This window comes from Chelon labrosus (genome assembly GCF_963514085.1).
Source record: "Chelon labrosus genome assembly, chromosome: 5".
NCBI classification, from domain to species: Eukaryota; Metazoa; Chordata; class Actinopteri; order Mugiliformes; family Mugilidae; genus Chelon; species Chelon labrosus.
In genome coordinates, this window is record NC_140341.1 from 31,461,164 (window position 1) to 31,485,054 (window position 23,891).

At 41.1% G+C, this 23,891-nt stretch overlaps 1 protein-coding gene across 1 annotated transcript in view; it reads right to left on the minus strand.

The window, feature by feature from the left end:
• The window catches only part of spegb (striated muscle enriched protein kinase b), an 86,835-nt gene that overhangs the window by 20,312 nt on the left and 42,632 nt on the right, over positions 1 to 23,891 (minus strand). Inside the window, exons 12-21 of the mRNA XM_084544065.1 lie at positions 22,399 to 22,588; positions 22,042 to 22,271; positions 4,994 to 5,113; positions 4,745 to 4,849; positions 4,114 to 4,320; positions 3,900 to 4,023; positions 3,229 to 3,401; positions 3,035 to 3,147; positions 426 to 594; positions 187 to 283 (exon numbers count right to left, since the gene is read on the minus strand). Coding sequence (XP_084400191.1) covers positions 187 to 283; positions 426 to 594; positions 3,035 to 3,147; positions 3,229 to 3,401; positions 3,900 to 4,023; positions 4,114 to 4,320; positions 4,745 to 4,849; positions 4,994 to 5,113; positions 22,042 to 22,271; positions 22,399 to 22,588 — 1,528 coding nt within the window. The remainder of the gene's footprint in view (positions 1 to 186; positions 284 to 425; positions 595 to 3,034; positions 3,148 to 3,228; positions 3,402 to 3,899; positions 4,024 to 4,113; positions 4,321 to 4,744; positions 4,850 to 4,993; positions 5,114 to 22,041; positions 22,272 to 22,398; positions 22,589 to 23,891) is intronic.

Genomic DNA, 23,891 nt, shown 5'->3' on the forward strand with positions numbered 1-23,891 from the left:
GCACATATACCCTCAAATTAAAGCTGAAAGTCTGCAGTTAAAGCACGTCTTGTTCATTTCATTTCAAATCCACTGTGGTGGTGTATAGAGCGAAAAAGATTAGAATTGTGTCGATGTCCCAATATTTATGGACCTGACTGTATATTGTGTTTATTGGATTTAAATTGCAAGCTTAAACTGGCTCACCTTCCAATTTCCTTGTGGATGTCGTAGTAGTCAGTCAGTCTGCGCAATTTCCTTAGAATAGTCTCTTCGTCTTCCATTGAATTCTTCTTACTTTTTGCTAAGGTAATGAGTAAATATTAATCACATCAATTCAATTATACAACCAACTCCAAATAACTATATGTACAACTGGGTGCTTAATAAGTTCAATTATTTGTTGGCTGTGCAATCAAGAGTTTTTTTTATGGCTAACATCTTACCTTCGTGTACGGTGAGTTCAGCTTTACAGGATACAGATCCTGCTAAGTTCTTAGCAGTGCAGGTGTACACCCCGGAGTCTTCTGGACGAGCATTTAAGACCACCAGGGAACATTCATTGTCATCATACACAAATGTGTAATGACAGCTCTCCGACAGCAAGATATCATTCTGAAAGAAAATACTTAAGTTTCAATAATGGATCTTAGTATTATAAAATTCACAAAATCTGTTAAATTAAATAAAGGTATGTCTGTGAAGGTTCTCAGTCATCCAGGTCATGGTATATCCAAAAAAGGTTCAAAAAAGGCAACTGGACTTGTAGAGTTTTTTGAGAAGACGTTTCACCACTCATCCGAGTAGCTTCTTCAGTTCTAGGGGACTGGTGGGAAGTCTGAAGTTTAAATAGGAACTCCTCCTGAAACTTGCTTGTTATGTCAACAACCATAAACCGGTGCAGCTAATTTCCATGGAGTTGCCTTTTTTTTTTTTTTTTTTTTACCTTTTTTGGATAAATAAAGGTAGGTAAAGGTAGGTATATTCTAGTGTTAATTTTGTCACCTATTTTTAATTTAGTCTTAGTCTTAGTCTTGTGCCAAATGTCCTTGTTAGTGTTAGTCATATTTAGTCATTCACATATCTTTTTTGCTTCGTCAAGTTTTAGTCGACTAAAAGTCTCGTCATTTTTAGTCTAGTTTTAGTCAAAAGAAAACTCAATATATCTTAGTCAAGTTTTAGTCAAAACATTTTAGTCTTTTTTTATATAACAGATTATTTCTGAGATTATTTCTGATAACCATTTCAGTCAAATATCGAGCCTCTTCCTTCTACCTAGCATGTCGACGTCTGCACCCACTCTGGCAGGAATCTCTGGTGTTTGCTACTGTCTATCTATGGGTGTTCTTGCCCCATGTAGTTTCATGTTGCAGCCACAGGTTGGCAGCATAGCCACAGGCTGGCAGCAACAGCACAAACTCATTCGGAATATTTTGAAGGCCTAACAGTTGAATACCGTATTTTCCGGACTATAAGGCGTACCTGAATATAAGCCGCACCAGCTAAATTTTGGGGAAACTACAGATTGTGCCATAGGCCGCACCCGACTATAAACCGCTGGTGTTTTAATGTTTAATTACCGTAAGGGTTTCTTCTACCACGGAGGGGGATTGTCGGGACAGAAATGACTGTTTGGAAACGCAAAGCGTCCCATTTATTTACATTTGACAGACATAAATCTTTCGATCAATCAAACAAAAAATCAATCGATCAAACTTTCACATCTTTGACATTACAAACAGCATTCGTGCAGTGCACAAATAACACAACGGTGCGCTCCTAGCGCACTTCCTGCAGTCATAGTACTGTAGTAGTGCAGTATAACAAAAAACAAAGCTTACAACGCTTGACGAGGCAATAACGTTAAAGGGCTAAATTTAATTTGTTTGTAAAAGTGCTTGCCTGTAACACGGCAGCAAAAGTGCAGTAACCCGGCTGCTCAACAAAATAACCAGCATCTTTTTCGAAAACAGCCAACACAGCAGTAAAGGTGCAGTAACACGGCCGTTTACTGTATCAAAATAACCAGCCTACTATACCAGAAAAGTCAGTTCTTAATCCTCGTGTCATCGTCTGTGACATGATAGTGCGCCCCTGGTGACCGTTAGCTGTAAAAATCCATCCGCCGTTGTATAAGCCGCAGGGTCCAAAGCAAGTGACAAAAGTAGCGGTTTATAGTCCGGAATTTACGGTATTCTATCTCACGATGAAAAAGTAGAGACAATTGACCTTTGGCTAAGCCCCGCCCTAGAATGTAGATTGACCAATCACAGCCAAGAGAGCTCCCACAAGGGTCCGACACTTTTTCACAGCGCTCCATTGACTTTAACGCAGGCGTCTCATATTTTCGGTCTCGGCAGGCTATACTGTCGATATATATCCAGCATCCAGGGTATGGATAAGCCCAATGATGTGCGCGCAAAACCCTGTGGAGCTAACCAAAACATCACCGTTACAGCTTAAGTTGCATAGTTGTTGATACGCTAGCACACGCTGAAGAAATACAACGTTATATGTGCGTAACGTTAGTCCGTTTGCTTCGTAATAACGATTATAGAAGTGAATAGAGACGTACCCAGCTTTGCATGAACAGTGTTGCTCCTTGATATTGATACCAGAGCCTTATAGATAACCAGAAAACCACAGCCCAGAAGAGAATGTCGGACGTAGCAACAGTAACCAAGGGGGGCGGGGCTTAGCCAAAGGTCAATTGTAGACGAAACTGAAGAGAGATTTTATCTTAGTTTTTATTTTATGCAAAACATTTTAGTCTCGTCTTTTTTCGTCAACAATAATGGATGTTAATTTAGTCTTAGTTAGCGTTTTTGGACAATGGTGCAGTCTCATCATCGTCTCGACTTAGTCATGGAAAAAAAGGTCGTTGACGAACATATTTAGTCTCGTCTCGTCTGACGAAATTAACACTAGTATATTCCATACTTTCCCAAAAGGTGATTTATGTTTTAATAGAAAACTATTAAAACATAAAACATTTTGTAATGTTTCTAAAAGTCCTACAGGCTCATTGCAATAAACCTCTAAAATGGATAAAAACCTTGAACCAGAGGATGTCAGGAATGGGTTTGCCTTCCACAACCACAGCAAAGCGGGGGGTCTCCCCAACACAAACATCCAAGTCTTCCATAATAGTCTCAAAAGTTGGTGAAGCTGTAGACAGAGTCGCACAATGTAAAGTTACATGACCTTTATGTGGAATAGAAAGATATATAACTATTCAGACATACATACCTGCCAACTCCACATTGAAGTTGCAGCTGTCACTGCCATACTTGTTGGAGGCCACAAACACCATCTCTCCAACATCAGCACTCTTCACTTTCAGTAGCTTCAGCATGTGCTGGTCATCATCTGGCATTGTCATCTCATACAGGCCTGGCTTGTTTGTCAGGACAACTCCTTTTCTGCAGACAAGATTATTTTAAACCAGGATCAGTATTATAATAGGAAGGAGGGCATCAGTCTGTCAGGTCATGTTTGGCAATTACAGGACTGTGAGTCAAGGCATAATGATAAACTTTTTTCACTGCTTTGGAACATTTGATAATCACTTTGGATGCACTGTTATCCTGCATATATGCTTTCCTGTCATACACTCTCATTATCCTATAATAAACTGGGTCCAAACGGTGGTAACTTTACCATCATATTCCACACTAACTAATGTGATATGGATGGATCATGGATGTAATGTGGACAACTTGAAATGCAACACTATTTGCTATTGCTACTCTACAGCATTATTTTCTTCTGCGGGATTAAACTAAAACCAAGTCAAATGAATAGCGACTATTTCAATACACTGTGTGTTGAAAAAGTAAAGTGCATGTGTGCCCTTCAAGCCAAGTAACTCCTTTTTCTAAAAATAAAATGATAAAACTTGAAGGCAGAGACACATTTACCTTTTCCAGATGACTGCTGTGTTGACGTGATTGAGAGTGACAGAGATGGTGACTAACTGGTTTTCCATCACATATACGATTTCTGGTTTATCAATGATCACTGGAGCCTCCTGAAGGTAAGGACCTTAAAAAAATCACAGAGGATATTTTATGATTTGATGGTTAGATGGATGGATGGGTGGATGGATGGATGAATCTAAAAATCTGAACCTACCTCGGTCCAGGAGCTGCACCGGGTCAGTGGCAGGTGAGGGCTTGCTGAAGGCCTTGGAGGTGATCGTCAGGACTCTAAAAGCATAGCGCACACCTTTGGAGAGAGTGGTAATGGTGTAGGTGGTCTCCTTCAGGCCAGAGGCTATGATGATCCACTGGATGGAGCCGAGGGCTTGCTGTTGGATGGCATACATCAGTGAACTGGGATCTGAAAAAAATAAAAAGACCTTGATCCAAACTGCTTCATCTCAATGCTAAAAGGCCATTTTCTATCTTTAAAAAAAGACTGAAACATGCTACGCAATGTCAATATGCTGTGTGCCCCTGGTTAAATGACAAGCAGTAACCACCAAAACACTGAAATGATGGTCAGAGGATGCCTACCAACCACTGCAGGACGGTTCTGAAGTAACGGACTGGAAAGTCACTGGAATGCACTCAAAGACAATAAGCCGCTTGCTGAGTGTATAATAGATTAACAAGTTTTAGGTAACAAGTGACATTAAGGACATTTTGAATTCCCATCGCCAGTCTATCGTCTATCTATATAGGCTCCAGCAGACACCGCGACCCTTCATAGGAACAAGCGGTTACAGGAGATGAATGAATGAAAATAATAGGAATCTAGATACCAATGGAAGGGTCCAGTCTCCTTGGTTTCTTCCAGCTTATGGTGATGGTTTTACCAGTGATGGACTCAATCACCGGAATGCCATCGGGTGGGTCAGGAAGGATGTCTAAAAATGACAACAAATTATTCAGAGGCCCATACATTTCTTTAATATGGTGTTGCCTGAGGCAGCCTTGCTGTATGCATGGATCTGGATCCCAATAATCTAAACATTTATCTTGATGTGCAAGTCAAAAAAGGAAGAAATCACCTGTAACATAGAGATGAGCATAGCAGGTGGCCTTGCCTACTTTGTTAGAGATGACACTCTTGTAGACACCACCGTGGGCATGGCACACAGACCGGATGACCAGGCTGTGGACATCACGAACTGCATTGGAAAGCAGAGGAGGGAAGGTGAAGGGGTGAGAAGCAGGAGTGAAGTGGTCAGGTAGCATCTTTCTGCAACTTAGTTTACTCTCTTCAGCAAAATAAATACAAATACAAAGCTGGTATAAATCATCCGAGTAGCTTCTTCAGTTCTAGGGGACTGGTGGGAAGTTTGAGGGTTAAAAAGTAACTCCTACTGAAACTGGCTTGTTGTGTTAACATCCAGAAACTGGTGCAGCTAATTTCCATTAACGGTTGGGTACTTACCTGTCATGGGGGGGGGGGGGGGGGGGCTGTTTTTGTCCCTGTTCTCTTTCCCTATGAATGGTGCTCTAACGACCTTTTGTCCGTCAGAGGCTCCAGTGTCAAGGTGTGAATGAGGTTGAAACTTTTTGGTGACAGAAGTTAATACTGTATTGTAAATAGATGGCAGATTAATCTCAGTCCACCTCTGTTCAGAGAAGGTTTTTCCAATCTGACATAGATGGCTTCCTTTACTCTTCTTTCAAACCATCACTCATCTCTGACTGAGATTTGGACGTTGTTATCTTCAAAGGAGTGCCCTTTGTCCTTCAGGTGTAGGTTGACTGCTGAATCATTTCCTGATGAGCTGGCTCTCCTGTGCTGGTACATGCATTTATGGATGGGTTGTTTGGTTTCTGCAATGTATAAGTCTGTACGCTGTGGGAGGAGTGTACTGTGGGATCCTATGATGTAACCCCCCTTTTCACGTGTATCCCCACCAGAGAAGCCACAAGAGTAGTAAGGGAAAGACTACAAAAGGATGACACCTTGGCCGGTAGGACCACCCTCACTTCAGACCAACTCTGCGTGTTGCTCGATCTGTGCCTGACGACCACCTATTTCCAATTTAATTGAGGATTCTACAGGCAAAAACACGGCTGTGCGATGGGGTCACCAGTGTCACCGATCGTGGCCAATCTCTACATGGAGGAGGTAGAGACCAGAGCCCTGGACTCCTTCACAGGACACACCCCCACCCACTGGTTCAGGTACGTGGACGGCACTTAGGTTAAAATCAAGACACAGGAAGTGGAATCTTTCACATAGCACATCAATGCAGTGGACAGCAACATCAAGTTCACTCAGCAGAGATAGTTTGGCCTTCCTGGACTGTCTGGTGCATGTGGGAGAAGACCGAGGCCTCAACACTGAAGTGTATAGGAAACCCACTCACACTGATCAGCACTTATTATTTGATTTCCACCACCCCCTGGAACACAAACTAGAGGTAATCAGAACTCTCACAGAGCACAGACTACCCACAACACTGGATGGCAAGGAGAAGGAACAGAAACACATCAAACGCTCAAGACACTCAAGACATGTGGATCCCAACTCGGCCTTTGTCAGAGGCTCAAAAAGATATCCCAGAAAGGACAGAGAGGAGGAATACAACAAAAGGAAGAACATCGTCATCCCCTACGTGGCTGGAGTATCCAAAAAACTCAGGAGAATTTTCAGAAAACACTGCATTCCAGTTTATTTCAAACCAGGGAATACACTTAGGCAAAGACTGGTCCACCCTGAAGACAAAACACGCAGGCAAAAACAGAGTAATGTGGTGTATGCTGTTCAGTGCAGTGAGGAATGTACAGACTTATACATTGGAGAAACCAAACAACCCATCCATAAACGCATGTACCAGCACAGGAGAGCCAGCTCATCAGGAAATGATTCAGCGGTCCACCTGCACCTGAAGGACAAAGGGAAAGAAATCTTAGCCAGAGAAGAGTGATGGTTTCAAAGAGGAGTAAAGGAAGCCATCTATGTCAGACTGGAAAAACCTTCTCTGAACAGAGGAGGTGAACTGAGATTTAATCTATGCCATCTATTTACAACACAGTTTTAACTTCTGTTACCAAAAAGTTTCAGCCTCATCCACACCTTGACTCTGGAGCCTCTGATGGTTCTTGGTCCCACCCGTATAACTCACTCCTCTCAGACGCAAATTGACTTAATGTTTACAAACAGACCAGAAAGGATAACAAAATCATACAACTTACTAACAGGTTTATCTGACCATAATATTACACTACTGGGAAGGAAACTCACCAAAAAACGTTTTAAAAACACAACCACAGTGAAACAATGTCACCTGAGTATTCCTAAAAATGATATGGACAAATTCAAATCTGCTTTAAATGATATCAACTGGTCTGACCTTTTGGCCATTGAAAACATAGAGAACAGCTGTAAACTGTTTTCAAGCACTGTTAATAATATAATATCTTCATATAGCAGAAGAAATACATACAGACCAAGACAGAAAAATTCTCCACCTTGGCTCAGTGAGGTTCTCTGGAAACAGATGAGGGATAGAGATTCCTCACTAAAGACTGCACTTAAGTCAGGATTTAGAAGTGACTGGTATAGCTATACATCCCTCAGAAATGGAGTAGTAAGGAACATAAGGAAAGCCAAAGCAGATTTCTATATAAAAGTAATTAATGATGCAAAGGGAGATGGGAAATTAATCTGGAAGAATCTCAATAAATTAATTGGGAAAGGCACTCAGCATTGCGCACCGGCTCTTGAACTGAAATTAAATGGAATCATAACCAGAGAAGAGGACATTGTAGCAAGAACTTTTAACAATTTTTTTATTCAATCAGTTGAGGAATTGGCACAGAATTGCACTGCCAGTAATATAGTGAGCATTCCTATTGATATTGATAAACCTGTTTTTAGAATTGAGGAAATTAGTGAACTTGAGGTAGAGAACACCATAAATTCATTAAGGAACTCAAAAGCTAAAGATGCCTTTGGCCTTGATTCTACATTTTTTAAAACTCATAAACAGCCTTTAATTAAACCTCTCACACACTTAATCAATTTATCAATTAAGCAAGGTATTTCCCAAACTCCTGGAAAACAGCTGTGGTAACCCCCATTTTCAAGGCCGGTGATAAAACTCTGGTGGAGAACTACAGGCCCATCAGTATACTACCTGTGATATCTAAGGTAGCCGAGAAATGGGTGGCGAAACAGCTGACTACTCATCTTAGCAAAGGTCATACACCACTGCACCCAATGCAGTTTGGCTTTCGAAGTAAACACTCCACAGAAACAGCCAACTGCTTTTTTATCGAGAACATCAAAATGAACCTAGATAAAGGAGGCATAGTGGGGGCAATATTGTTGGATTTAAAGAAAGCATTTGACACCGTCGATCATGACGTTCTTTTGTCAAAACTATCCTATTTTAATTTTTCTGGGGATGCAATCAAATGGATGAAATCATACTTAACTGACAGAAAACAAAGCACACGCATTAACAATACTCAGTCAACATATCTAAACTGTAAAGTAGGTGTCCCTCAAGGATCTATACTGGGTCCGCTTCTGTTCAGTCTCTATATAAATGACCTGCCCACTGTTTGTCCATCTGTACATTTACAAATGTATGCAGATGACACAGTCCTCTACGTGCATGCTAAAAACAAACAACAAGCTGCACACCAACTGACTGAGGCCATGAGCAAGGTATCTATCTGGCTAACTAATTCTTGCTTACACCTGAACATAAGTAAAACAGTATACGTACTTTACAAAACAAACTACTGTGTCTCATGACCCTGGTGTAATAGTTAACCAAGAGAAGGTTAGAGTGGTGTCTGACTTTAAATATCTGGGAATCATTTTAGACTCACAACTCTCATTTAAAAAGCATGCAAACAAGGTTGTTAATACTGTCAAATTTAACCTGGCAAATTTTAAGCACATAAGACCATATCTACCAATGAAGGCTGCAAAGCTCTTCTTGCATGCAATGATTTTCTCACATTTCTCTTACTGTTTAACTAGCTGGTCACAAGCCAATAAGACAACATTGCAACCATTGGAGTCACTCTATAAACAGGCATTAAAGACACTGGACCGTAAGGGTAATAGCTATCATCACTGTCACATAGTCAAAAAACACAACATGTTTAGCTTTGAAAACTTCAGACACTTTGTTGATGCCTGTCTTGTCTTTAAGGTACTCCACGGGCTTGCTCCACCACCACTGTGCCAGTTCATAAAACAGAAAGACAAGGTCAATAGAGTAACCAGAGCAACCACCAGAGGGGACTGCATAGTTCAATATAGACAAAGTAGGTTTGGAAACACAGCCTTTTCTATTAGAGCCACTATTTTTTGGAATAGTCTGCCCAATGAGTTAAGGGAGTGTAATAGTCTTTCCATTTTTAAAAAACAGCTTAAAACCTGGATCAGGGAAAATTACAAGTGTAACCATACTACAAATACTTGAGTCCATGAATATACTTTTCTTTTATTGCCTTTTTCTTTTCTTTTTTCTTTCTGTATTTATACTGTATTCTTACTTATTGATTTTTGCATTTTAGGGAGCCTGTTAAGATCTGGCTAGGGACAACAGATGGAAACTAGCACTTGTAGCTAACTCTGGCTTGTTTACAGCAAGTAACTTGTTTGTTGATTAATGAGCATTGTCCCTATCAAATAAATAAACAAATAAATAAAATAAAAATGGACAAGGGTCGTTAGAGCACCATTCATAGGGAAAGAGGACAGGGACAAAAACAGGTGAAAACAGGAGCTGAGCTCATTCACGTATGATAATCATCAATGGATAATAATAATAATTACACTAATACCCTAACCCTAACCCTAACTCCACAGACTGTTAAGAAATACTAATAAATAACTACTAATAACTAATAAATAATTTCTCAGTCTTTGCTAGCTGTTTGGGAAATTTTGTGCTCGCGCGCTTATTTGCCCACATCGCTTCTGGTAGGTAGGTAGGTAGGTAGGTAGCTAGCTAGCTATCTATCTATCTATCTATCTAGCTAGCTAGCTAGATAGATAGATAGATAGATAGATAGATAAATAGGTTTTATTTGTCACATGCACAGTTATCCACATATGTTATACACAGTACAATGCACAATGAAATGTATTCTTGTACCTGCAGCCAGTAGGAAAAAAATATATAAGTACTACAGTAAAACAGTAGTTTCCACAAAGTTTAGCAATATAAATGTAATGTACACCGAGAGAAATCTCAAACTTCCCACCAGTCCCCTAGAACTAAAGAAGCTACTCGGATGAGTGGTGAAAAACGCCTTCTCAAAAAACTCTCCAAATCCAGTTGCCTTATTTGGATTTGAGAGTGACAGGTTATTTGGACCTTTTTTGGATGTACCATGACCTGGATGACTGAGAACATTCACAGACATCTTCAGTGTGTCACTGTTTACTCCAGTACTTTTAACAATCAATGCAAGGTGTATAGTGCTGTGAAAGTGCCATACACAAATTACTCCTATTAATTTGTTTAGTAATTATCATATTGGTCATTTGGAATAAGGCCTTGACAAAAAGGCTTTCATTTTTATTAAAATATTGCTTTCATTTAAAATTTCAGTTAAAAAAAAAAATAAAGCAAATGTAGAGAAACAAATACCATTTTAAAGCTAAAGAATATTGATGACATAAACATCAGGGGACTCATGTACGAAGGGTTAGCACACACAAAAACGTTCCGTATGTACTCATTTGCGGAAAAGTTCAGAAGTATCAAGAGTGAAATGACCGAGAGCACTCGGGGACTTTCGGTGATGATGTGGAGAGGAGAGGCTGCGTGCTGAGGAGGCTGCGACGCTCCAACTATATTTGTCAAATAAAATAAGCTGAATGAACTAATTTAATATAATGTATCATGAAGAGGTTGAAAAATCTACGTGGGAGGAATAATACGGGTCCGACAATCAATAAACTGTTATCGAAGCCACCTCAAGCTAACCGCGTACCAGAAGCTAAAGAAGCAGCTGCAGCCAGCAACATGTTGGCAACAAACAAACTCGCAGCTGGAGGACGAGAATGTAGAACTCGTCAATAAATCAGTAAATAAGTATGGAGAACAGCTGCAGGGTCGCATTGAATACCAGGAAAATTACAGCAGACGAAACTATATTCTTATTAAAGGGGTGCCAGAGGAAACAGAGAAAGGGAAGAGCATGGAAGACTGTGGGAAAGACTTGCTACAGTGCTTGTTCATGGACACTTCAACCAGATGGCATGATCGAGAGGGCGCACCGGACATCAACAACTCGCTTCCCGCCGGATAAGCGCAACATTGACCCCCGACCACGACACATACTGGTGAGATTCCTCCAGTTGACCGACAGGGAGAAGGTAAGACTCAGAGCAAAGGATATGGGGCAATTTCAGTGGAAGGACAGCAAGGTGGACTTTTTCCCTGATTTTTCTAAAGATGTGTAAGATAAGAGGAATAAATTCATGGAGGTCAGATGTATGTGCATGAAGCGGAAGCTGCAATATTCAATGCAATATCCAGGGGTGTTTTGGGTCACGGTTGGAGGGAAAAGGCACAGGTTTGAGGACGCATCAGCAGCGAAGAGGTGGGTCGAGGAATATCATCCGACAGAGGACATTGAATAACTGTATCAATGAGGATGATAAGGTAGCAGATGTGATATAGTCTAATCTTGGACTGTAAGTAGCATATTGCGCACCACAATAAGCACTGAGTTATTAACTTGTAATGTGTAAAATAAACGCACCAATTGAAACAATTGAGTTGGCGAAATTGTTAAGTAACCACCTGAATTCTCAACCCACATTGTGGACTTTCTGGGTCATCATTCGGCCAGAACTTTAATTTGTAGAAACATGATGGTGCGTTTTGATTTGGATTGGATTCAGACTTCTTTGACTATATACATTTTGATATTTATGTTACGATGGTTAATATTTAACACAGTTAAATAACTTTGAATGTTTTAGTTGCCAGTTATAAGATCGTTTTCAGGCCATAAGTAATTAAGTATGTTAGTAAGATTTGTATACAAGATGGTTGGAGCAACAGCGCTCTGAAAACCTTGAGACACGTCATGAGGACCATGGCTGTGTTTAGTGAGGTGGGAGTGGGGCAAAAGGGGGGGTTTTGTTTAGAGGGGTTACTAAGTTTTTATAAAGGGAGCAGCCGTCAGTCAGGGTTTTGGTGGATTCTTATGCACTATTCAGGGACAAAAGCAACTGAAGTTAACTCGTGGGCCCTGATATGATCAAAATATCTTCTTGGAATGTAAATGGTCTGGGTTCATATGTTCATCTTCTGTAACCGCTTATTCCTGTTAAGGGTCGTGGGGTCTGCTGGAGCCTATCCCAGGTGTCATCGGGCGAGAGGCGGGGTACACCCTGGACAAGTCGCCAGTCTATTGCAGGACAACCATTCACACTCACATACACACCAATTTAGAATCATCAATTAACCTAATGAGTATGTCTTTGAAGCCGGAGTACCCGGAGAGAACCCACGCAGACACAGGGAGAACATGCAAACTCCACACAGAAAGGCCCAGTCGGCCCATAGATTCGAACCCGGGACCTTCTTGCTGTGAGGCATGAGGGCTAACCACCTCGCCACTGTGCCGCCCAGGGTTCATATATAAAAAGGTGAAAGGTTTTAAGAGGTTTTAAACTATTTGAAACAAAGGGGCTTCGATGTGGTCATGATTCAGGAGACACATCTTTTGGAAAGAGATACACCTAGAATCCTTGACGGATGGATAAAATGAGCTTACCACAATAATTTTACTACCAATAATTAATAATTTTATAAGCAAGGTGTTTCTATATTATTTTCAAAAAAGACCAATGTTGTGGTAGAAAAACAATTTAGAGATAAAGAGAGACGTATTCTTATACTCTTAGTGAATCTGGCAGGACAAAAGGTAATTTTAGGTAACCTATATGCACCTAATGTAGAAGACCCAGATTTTTTTCTACAATTGAAGAAAACCATATTGGATTTTGGTTATTTCCCAGTGATTCTAGGAGGGGACTATAACCAAGTACTCGATGTGTTTCTAGACAGATCTGGCCGGGGCATCACCAGACCATCCAAGGTGCAGGAAGCTATTAAATTACTATGTAAAGATACAGGGTTACAGGATGTCTGGAGACTTTTAAATCCAGATGCCCGAGATTATACCGTATTGATTATTTCCTGATTTCACATGTTATGAGTGAAAACACTGGAACTTGTAATATAGGCACAATAGCCATGACAGACCATGCTCCTGTTGATCTAGTTGTTGCCTTAGGTGAGGCACAAGAGAGGACGGCGAATGAACACAAGTGTGTTACAGAATGAGAACCTGTGTGCTAACCTATTAAAAAAACATATTAAAATATTCTTTGAATTAAACAATGGTACAGCCAATCAGATTATTGTATGGGATACTTTCAAATCTTTTATACGGGGCATCATTATACAGCAAACAGCCTTAAAAAAAGAAACAGGATAAGATAAAAATGATTCACTATGAAGAAGAAATTAAAAGGCTAGAAAGGGAATTTTGGGAAAATCTTGCCAATTTAGTTAAGGTTAAATATAAACTTAATACTATACTCACAAAAAAAGCAGAATATTCTCTATATAGATTAAAACAAAAATGGTACGAATCTGGTGAAAAAGCCAGTAAACTACTGGCCAGTCAGTAGAAAGCTAGAGAAGCAGCTCGGCAAATAGGGGCAATTAGAGACAGAACTGGCACTCTGATTACTAACCACAAAGAAATTAACTGTGTTTAAATGTTTCTATGAAGAGCTTTATAGGTCGGAGGGGGAACTAGACTTAGATAAAGCAAAAAAATTCTTTGAACATTTAAATGTTCCTAAAATATCAGAAGAAGATATGAGGTATCTGGAACGTCCGATAACACTTGAAGAGGTGAATAAAACTATACAATCCCTGCCTTCGGGGAAAACCCCAGGTATAGATGGGATCCCAAGTGAATTTTACAAGCAGTTTGCAGAGGATCTTGGCCCTGAGATACTAAAAACATTTAGCTCAGCTATTGATATGGGGCAACTCCCACCATCAATGACAGAGTCAATAATTACCCTTATATTGAAAAAGGGAAAAGACCATCTGGAGTGTGGAAGCTATACTATGCTGAGATGAAAAGCTTTTCACAAAATTCTTTGCAATCAGAATAAACAATGTAATAACTTCTATCATCCATCCGGATTAGGTATGGTTTGTGAAAGGCAGGACCTCTTCGGATAGTCTCAGGCGCTTACTTCATTTAATCTGGAAAGTCAAGGATTTAGATACTCCAACAGCTGCTCCGTCTCTAGATGCAAACAAAGCATTCGATTGTGTTAGCTGGAGCTACCTCATTTTTGTTTTACAAAAATTTGGTTTTGGTTCAGACTTCAGAATATTACCAAGCTCCTCTATACCCAGCCTAAAGCTATAGTAACAACTAATGGTCCGAGGTCAGAGGCTTTTGCAGTAGGACAAGGGACAAAACCGGGAGACCCACTCTCACCTTGTTCATTATAGCACTGGAACCCCTTGCAGAAGCCATAAGATCAAACAAATCAATCATAGGAACAAAAATGGGTGGACAAGAAACTATCAGCCCATTCTCATCTATATCAGGATACATGATCAGTTGGACTAAGTCTGAAGTGATGCCACTTTCCAAAAGCTGTTATAAAAGTAATTTTCTAAATTGGAAATTTAAGTGGGTAGCTAAAAATCTAAAATATGTTGGGATACTTCTGAATGCAGTGTTAAGAGATATTCTTTTATATAGTGTGCTCAGTTATGATGTGATTGTACTACTGTTTGTTGAAGTGCCGCGTTTTGTTTTCTCTATAGAGAGGTGCATGTCTACAGATCGGGAACTTATGCTATCATCACATTTTGTGTTTAGGCCACACCCAAGTTTTGGTGTGTTGTGTATCTGTGTCAGTTTATCTCTCCTATAACGGAAGAAAATGTGAGGTTGTTTTTGCTTAAATAAATATGCGAAAAGGCTAAAGAATAGTATTGCCTCCGTATGATTATCCCCCGAGGACGGCGTGAGTAATGCTGCGAAGCTCAACATCCAGGACTAGAGAATATGACATTGGATAACTTCAACCCAGTTTTGGCTAAAATAGAACTCCTACTTAAGGGGTGGGACAAACTACAAATATCATTATGGGGGAGAATACAAGCTATAAAAATGGTCGTAGCCCCAAAGTTGATCGTTTAAGTATGATACCGTTAAATATTCCAGCGACCATTTTCAAATTCATAGACAAAATGTTTAATCAGTTCATCTGGGCTGGTAAAAGGGCGAGGATGAAAATAACAAGACTACAAGCTAATGTAGAATGTGGGGGCCTGAGATATGAGGCTCTACCAAGAAGCATTTATAGGAGCTCAGATAACATCCCTACTCGCAAACAGAAAGGACAGACCTCTATGGGTGAATTTAGAAGAAGACTTAAATGCCCCATTTAAAGTTGCAGATTATTTGAGCCACAGTCCAACATTACAAGGACAGAATCCAAATATCTCTAATACAAGGGACATCTGGCACCATATGCATAAGAAAGACGGAGTATCTCCTTTTCCTACAGGTTCATCATCAATATGGAATAACCCCCTATTAAAAATAGGGGGAAAGGTGTTCTTCTAGAGAGAGTGGCATACGAAAGGAATCGAGCATATTCAATGTCTCTTTCACAACGATGCTGTAAAATCATTTGAAGAACTAAAGGAAACATACAACTTGCATAATAGAGATTTTGGGAAATTTTTACAGCTCAAAGACTGCATGTCTAAGGCAACCCCCAGAGGTGTTGAACTGCCAACTCAATCTTCTATCTTCTCTGAATTCATATTATTAGGCACAACGCCTCACCTTGTGAGCAAAATACATAATCATCTTATTAGTGGGTTTAAGGGCAATACAACAGACTTAAAGGTTGCGTGGGAAAGAGACTTGGGAATAACTTATGATGAGGAAGAATGGAGCAGGATGACTGGTGAGATGCTGAGTCCGATGAGATGATGCCAGATCTAAACTCATCCAGTTTAAAATATTCAACAGACTATACTGGACACCAGTGAGGATGAATAGACTTGGGTTACGTGAGTCAAACCTGTGCTGGCGCTGTAAAGCAGATAAAGGAGACCTTCTCCATATGTTTCTTCACTGCCCTAACTTAACTGTCTACTGGCAGAGGGTTACAGAAACGATCATAGATAGCCTAGGTATGAATATTAATCTTAATATCTTAATGATCTTAATCTCCCGCATCATGTCTCCTGAATAGTATGAAAGGAAATGAGAGAATAAATGAGAAAAAACACAGTGGCTAAAGGTAACACTTACCACTGCTAAAAGAGTCATATTGATGCATTGGGCAGGCAAAGATAACCCGACCTATGGCTCAATGCATTAACAGAAACAGCCTCATATGAACAATTGGTACAAATTGAACAAAATGGTAAGACCCTGCGATGGACTGGCGGCCTGTCCAGGGTGTACCCCGTCTCTCGGCCGATGACAGCTGGAATAGGCTCCAGCAGACCCCCGCGGCCCTTAACAGGAATAAGCGGGTACAGAAGATGAATGAATGAATGAATGAATGAATGAAAGAGTGAAATGACCGCAAACTTGTACGTGCCTCACGCCAACGTCATGGCTGGCATATGCTGGCTTCTACAGCTGTTGATCCTTTGGCGACATTTAGAGGTGATGCTGGGAAACTCTCATAAATGTGAAAACAATTAGTCTGACCGATCGGGACAGTGCCGGTCGACCCTGGGCAGAGCCATGCCAGCCGTGTGGGATGGAATTATCCTCATGTCAGCCAGGTATATCAAATTCCCATACAATGCATCTGAACAGGTCAACATTAAAGCGCAATTTGCAGCGACAGCCGGTTTTCCGAATGTAATGGGAGCTATCGACTGCACACACATTGCTATAAAAGCGCTATCACATGATGAAACATTTTCATTCGATCAATGTACAGCTCATATGTAATGCATAGATGTCACGGGGCAGAAATGTGTTTTTTTTAGCATGATTGAATTGTTTTGACTTTGTTTTATTGAGTTTTACCATTGCATGCTTTTACTTGTGTTGTGTTTTTAACGATTTTATTTATTATGTTTTTATGCATGCGTGTGGTTTTAAATAACGACTGCCCGTGAACGCACCACTTTAGCAGTTACACCTGGGAGGCTCCGCCCTCTCCCCCGAAGGCACGAACCAATCGGCAGCGGCGAAGAGTGGCGGAGGATATGAAGAAAGGTATGAACCGGAAAAAAAAGAGAGCCAATATGGGAGAAAGACGCCCACCAGAGGCACGGGCTTGGACCGACAGTAACATGTAGGAAAAGAAGAGAAACAAGATGGACGGACGGACGGACTAGGCGGCAGAGTCATCATGTGAGAGGAACGCCAGAGGGACGTCGTGGCGGCATGAGGGGATGAGAACAAGGAGGAGGCCGCGAACGAGCCGAGAACAGGCCAAGGCAGCGGGTGTGCCGGCCGCAAAGAAGAGACCACGGAGCGTTATAGTACAGCGGCAGGGCATAGCGCCCTGCCTGGCGGGTAAGTGTCTCCCTATGGGTCGTTAGTAACGCTCTGGTGTGTGGTTGTGCGACGGCACTGGAACTCGTGCGATGTGTGGACACCCGTACTGGCCTTAGGGTGACCAGATCCCAATTCGCCAGACGTGGGACAAAGACTACGTTTGTGTGGGACAATGTGGGACAATGTGAGATACCAATGCATCAAGGTAGTCTAAAAGAACTATGAGAAAAAAATAAACATTTCTATTCTGCCCCTTTGCTTATGGCATTACTTTGCAATCTGATTGATTCAGTAGGAAATAACAGCCTGCAAATAAAAACTTAACAAATATATTTTACAATATAAATATATATAAAAACTTGCTTAAATGCAAATTTCCCAAGTTCACAAGGTGAGCAACACGTTTTGTCTCGCATTGTCTGTGTCGTTTCACGTCGTATTCACCTCCGTGTGAAACGGAAAAATGACTCAAGCAAACTTCACAGCAAACTTTACCAGACTCGCCTTGCATTGGATAGATAGCTTCCCAGTCTTTATTATAGCTGCATTTCCTCTTCTTAGCCGGGTTGTGCTTCCCTCCATGTCTCGCGCTGCATGCCGTTCTGATCTGGTTCGCATTGTTTGTTGTTGGTGGGCGCGCCGTTAACCTGCGTCCGCGTCCCAGTTTGATTGACATGATCAAACAGCCCGCCCCGACCCCTGATGACAGCCCTCACTGCTTTCTCCAAACAGCTATTTGATAAATGCCAGATTGTAAAACATGCATTTCGAAACTGGAGTCTGACTGTCAATAACAATGCGGGACAACGTCTCAATTTGCGGGACGTGTGAAAAGTAATGAAAATGCGTGACTGTCCCGCACAAAGCGGGACATCTGGTCACCCTAACTGGCCTTGTGTTTTTTATCTTCCAGGTGTCAGCCAGGAAGCCCACGGCAAAGGCAAAAGAGGCGCCTGCGGCACCTGGAGTGGTGGCAGGCCTCCGTCACCTCCCCTCTGAGCCGCCTCCTCCCCGGTCTGGCGACCATGATAGACTCTTTTATTTTCTTTTAGTAATGGACAGTTTTTAACGTTTATTTGCATTTTTTATTTTTTTTACTTTTGGTTTTAAAACCTTTTAAGGTTTTAAGTCCTTGGGTTTTTTATTGTTTTTAAGTCCATTCAAATAAATCATTGTTTTTAGTACACCGGCATCTATTGGTTTTCCGTCTCTCTCTCCTCTGGTCGCTGTCAGCGTGCTCTCCCCCGATTAATTCACCAGTACCTGTGCTTCCCCTTCCCTTCAATGATAATGCACTTTCTTCATTCATTCATTAGTGATGCAGTGCCTGCAATGCAAACTATTGACCCCCTCATAGCAAACTATTGTTCTTCACTACGTTTTTCTTCTTATTATTAAACTTTTTCCTACGGATTTTCGAAACTTTTCAACTCAAATACCGTTCGTCGCACACAGGTCAAAATACATCAAAACGTGCGTCTCGATCGGACTCGGTGTGCTTCTATACAGTTCTTCCAAACAAGATTTTTTCGCGACGTAGTCGCGAAAAAACTGCGACAAATTTCCCAATTGAAATGAATGGAGAAGCACGAAAAAAAAAAAAATTCAACAGACATTTTCAACAATGAACTGCTCTGGCATACTTTAACCGAGAGACTTCATTTCAACTTTAAAACGTAGGTACTCTTGCCTTCTCTTCAGAGATTCACTTCACTTATCGACAACTTTTACCGTTTTTAAACTATGAAGCCTCAGAGTTGTGTAGGTTTTTACTCAAATTTCAGGGTTTATAATGGGTGTGTATTGCGCGGAATGTTTGCTAGAGTGGATGACATCATCAGCTAGAGTGAGGAGGGGAGACGAAAATTAGTCAAAAAACTGTACAGAAACTGCTCCCGTGGCCACAAATTTCACACGACAGACATAATTTATACATAGAAACGTAGGAAAATTTGTCTTCTCACTCAAATTCGTCTGCTAAAGCTGTAAGTCTTATAGTTTTGGCGTCAGACACAAAGATGCGCCAGCAACACCCATCCACAGCTCCATAGGCTGCCATGTTAAAAAGGCAGGGAAATTTCTGGAGGAAAGCAGACGTAACCTTTATTTGAATCGCTTTAAATAGGTCACATTTCTTCATTTTACCCACAAACTGCATATGTAGACGTTCAGGAAAGCCTCAAGATGCCCAAAGTTAAGTCGGTTCAATGATTGGAAATACGGTTTGGCCACAAGTCCTTCCTGTTCGAGGCGATTTTTCAGCATTTTCTCTCTCTCTCCCCGTCTTCCAACTGACATTCGAACAGGAGCAGTTGACCCTGGTAGCCATGACAACCAGACCCCAACCAGCTTACACACGTTCACACACGCAGCTGCTGGGGACGAGAGGCGGGAAAAGAGCTCTCAGTGGAAAACATGATCTGCCAAAACATTAAAACCCCCCTTTCACACAGCTGCTGGGCCTCTTAGCTATAGCTCTTCTCATTGACTGAATGACAACTTCATGTTTGACCTTTTCCTTTATTTTAAACACAAATTATATCTGGCTGCTTTGCTGAAACTCCTGACACAACATCCCTGACCCGTTTCCTTCATCTTATTAGGTCAGTGAATAGCTAAACTGCTAACAGACGCTAACGACTAGCCGCCCAGTGATTTAGCCGACGACTAGCCTTCCAGCACAGCTCATGTATGTTAGCAAGCTAGCGGAGCTAACGGAGCTAGCTAGCCGCTACCTTAACGCCGCGGACTCAACCGCGGAGTTAGCCTCGAGCTAACCGCTACCTAACCGGGATTTAACCGCGGACCCGCGGGAGTTAAACACGAATTAGCCGCGGCAGTTAGCCGTGAGCTAACGCGGAGGCTAGTGGGGTTAGCCGCCGGCTAATTCGCCGCGTTGCAGTGGGTGCTTATCACAGTAATAATGTTGAAGTTTTACAATTTAAAGGGAAGATATTTTTAAATTAAACTGTGTCAAACTGAAAAATATATTATTCAACCACATAAAGTAGGAAACATTTATGGCTTGCAACAACATCAATGACAGTATATATATAATTGGAGTAATTTAATATAATATGATGTTTTTAATTAAATAAATAATGAGCTGTTGAACACTCATAAGAGTTATATTAAGTATGTTACATAACATTATTTGACATGTCTATTTGTCTGCCTATAGTTTTCCTCCAGCTGATCCAGACAGACTGCGGTGACGTCCAACATGAGACAAAGAGCTGGACTCGCAGGACAATTTGAAGGTCTTCACTTCATCGCTGATTCCTTGTTACAGCCTGGATGTGTTAAGTTTAATATTATTGTTTTTCTAACTGTAAGACTGTGCCGTAAACTGTTAAACTATTGCTCAGGTAGGAGTAATGAGTTTTATTGTTAAAATTATTATGATTAACGAGCAAATTGTAATAATTGATCGTTAATCATAATAATTCACCTGTTCATATAGTCATAATATAATCCTGGTGGGGGTGTGACGATCCGTCCCACTCTCTTCCTTATTTGATGCTGGCTTTCAGGTGGAGCTGGGAGGGGTCTGCTGCCTGTACCTGCCCTTCAGTTTGTAGAAGGGCGTAAAGGACGACCCTTCTCAGTGTCTCTCTCTCTCAGCCAGGCCTACTGCATCCTCCTCATCCTGTTTGGTTTGTTGTACCCTGCATGACATCAAACTCACACCCATCCAGTCAGAAGGAACCAGGCCTTAAATGACTATTTGAGTTGTGCTTTTTGTTATAGCCTCTGCTCATGGTAGTAAAGACATGCTACTTAGTAAAGACATTCGCGACCTGTCTTGACCTGACCATTACTTTTTGTAGTCAAACATGAAATTATTTGCAACGTAAGTCGCAAATATTTTCACCAGGATTATATTATGACTATATGAACAGGTGATCATTAAAGCATCATAGCATCTTAGTTTAATTGCATTGTAGCATCTTAGCATCGTAGCAACATAGTATCTTAGCTTTGTAGCATCTTAGTATCATAGCATCTTAGTATCTTAGCATCATAGCATTGTAGCATCTTGGCATAGTAGCATCATCATAGCATCGTAGCATCGTACTATCACAGCAATATAGCATGGTATCGCAGACTGCTGCGGCCACTGCATCACTCTCGCGATTTCCCGCAGGGGAATTGTCTAGTTTCATTTTCCACTTCTCATCTCCCCCCTCCCCCCTCGTTACATAAATGCAATTAACCAACACTGTGGTGCGTGGAGGACAGCTTTCTGTGAAGTTCTTTTTTCCCCATCTTACTCATTCTTATGTTTTCATTTTCTGATCATGCAGAGGGAGGAATCTCAGGTGCAGGGTCAATTTAAATATAATTTGCATATTTAAAAGGGGGCGCGGATACAGAGGGGTCGGGTACAGCATGTGAGCTCAATTGGGATGCACAAAAGAAATGTGCTTCTGGATTTGAGTGTGCACCACGTTTTAGAAGGAAATCCATGCAAGTCTTTGTACATGAGGCCCCAAGTGACCGTGACCCATTTTATAATACTTACACTGTGTCATCTTTCTATCCTCTGTGCTTTCAATCTTTTTGCCGTTGTGGAACCAGACTATAGTTGGATATGGCAAACCAGCAACTTTACATTTGAGCACAGCTTCCTTTCCCTCAATCACATCTAGGTCATAAAGAGGTTTGATGAAATCAGGCATGGTGAAACGCTCCACCTCATTCTCTGGGACCTCTGGCTCTTCAGGGATTGATGGCATCTTTTCCAGCTTAGCACTAATAAGAGTGAAAGCAGATAAATAAAAATGGAGAACATTACAAGCTTTTGTGGAGTTTATAATCCATAATATAAAAAAATCCAGAAAATGCACACATGAGCTAACACTGAAGAACAGCCTCTTACATCTGTGAAGAAATGGCTGCCCGTGGTTCCTGTATGTAAAGTTCAGCAGAGCTCTCCACCTCTCCGTGACTGTTACGGGCCGTGACAGTATAAAAACCTTCATCCTCACTGCTCACATGAGAAATGATCAGAGAATGGCGGCCGCCCTCCTGAAGAATATGAATGTCCTCACTTTCTATCAGTGAATGGTCTGAGGAAAGAGTGGGTAAAAAGAAAAGAAGACGGATGGTCAAAGCTTCTGTGATAAATATTGACACTAGTTGCTAGTTGTGGTGGAAAGTTGACCTGGAACCACTCTATTGGGAAGTGATTTAGCTCAGACAAATATCTGCCAGGTCATCAAACTGTGTGGGCAGGCTCTGTGCTGTAATGAACAGAAGAGTAACAGCAATGTAGTCATATGCATCACCAGAGCATCATGTAGTTGAATTAGTTTTCAAAAAAATTACTCTGATTGGTTGTGGGACTTGCATGGAGAGTTTTTTTTATTTTATTTTTTTTAAATCTATATCTGTTGACACACCCTGTAGGTGCCATATGTATGGATTGTGTAATTCATGGCATTTTCAGTTCATTAATCTGTCATCAATTGGTGATTATTAATTTCATAAATTTAATTGAATTTAAAAATATTAATATCTTACGCAGTCCAGGGCCGATTTTTGCTATGGGCAATGTGGGCGACCGCCCAGGGCGCAATCTATGTGAGGGCGCACGAGCGCCTTCAAAAAAAAAAAAAAAAAACGCCAGTTTTCTAGACTACCGCCAGTAGCGGTTTTAGGCAAGGGCGAACATAATCATTTGTGTCATTTGTGTCATTTTTTCATGACACAAGGGAGGCGGCACGAGCACTTGGAAAATAAATAAATAAATCTGCACCGCTACATGGTTTTCTATTATCTGTCATATCTGTGTGGGGAACTGGCACATTGGCGCCCCCTGCAGCTGCAGGCGCCCTTGCTTGCTGAGAAGGTGCCGTGCACCTTTGTGTGTGAGGAGGTGGGGCAGTTCACCTCTGGGTCTCTCCCACCTTGACTTTCTTCCATATAACGCACAATTCATTCATAGTATTATAAATACAGGCCTATAATTCCTGCATGTTTTTGTTTTTATGAATTGTGTGAAATGGCCAAATAAAAAATAAAACTAGGTAATACAAAACGATGATGTGGTCACCAAGGTGAATTGATTTAGTCTTGACTTCTGGTCGTGAGTGACAGCATTGGAGGATGGAAATCTGTTGATTGTCGAGTGTCAAATAAACAGAGATGGACAGAAAAAGAAAAGATAAAGGTCTGCTATGTTCTCTCTGTATGATTACAGTATCATGTCATGAATGAAGGGCTAATGTTAACTGGTGCTATACGTTTGTTAGACTTTTTGCTACGATGCTTGCAATGCTTATACAACAGTAATTCATCTTAACAAACACCAGATCTAATTTCACCTTAAGATTGTGCTTTGAAACAAAACTGTTCCAAGTTCAGTTATTA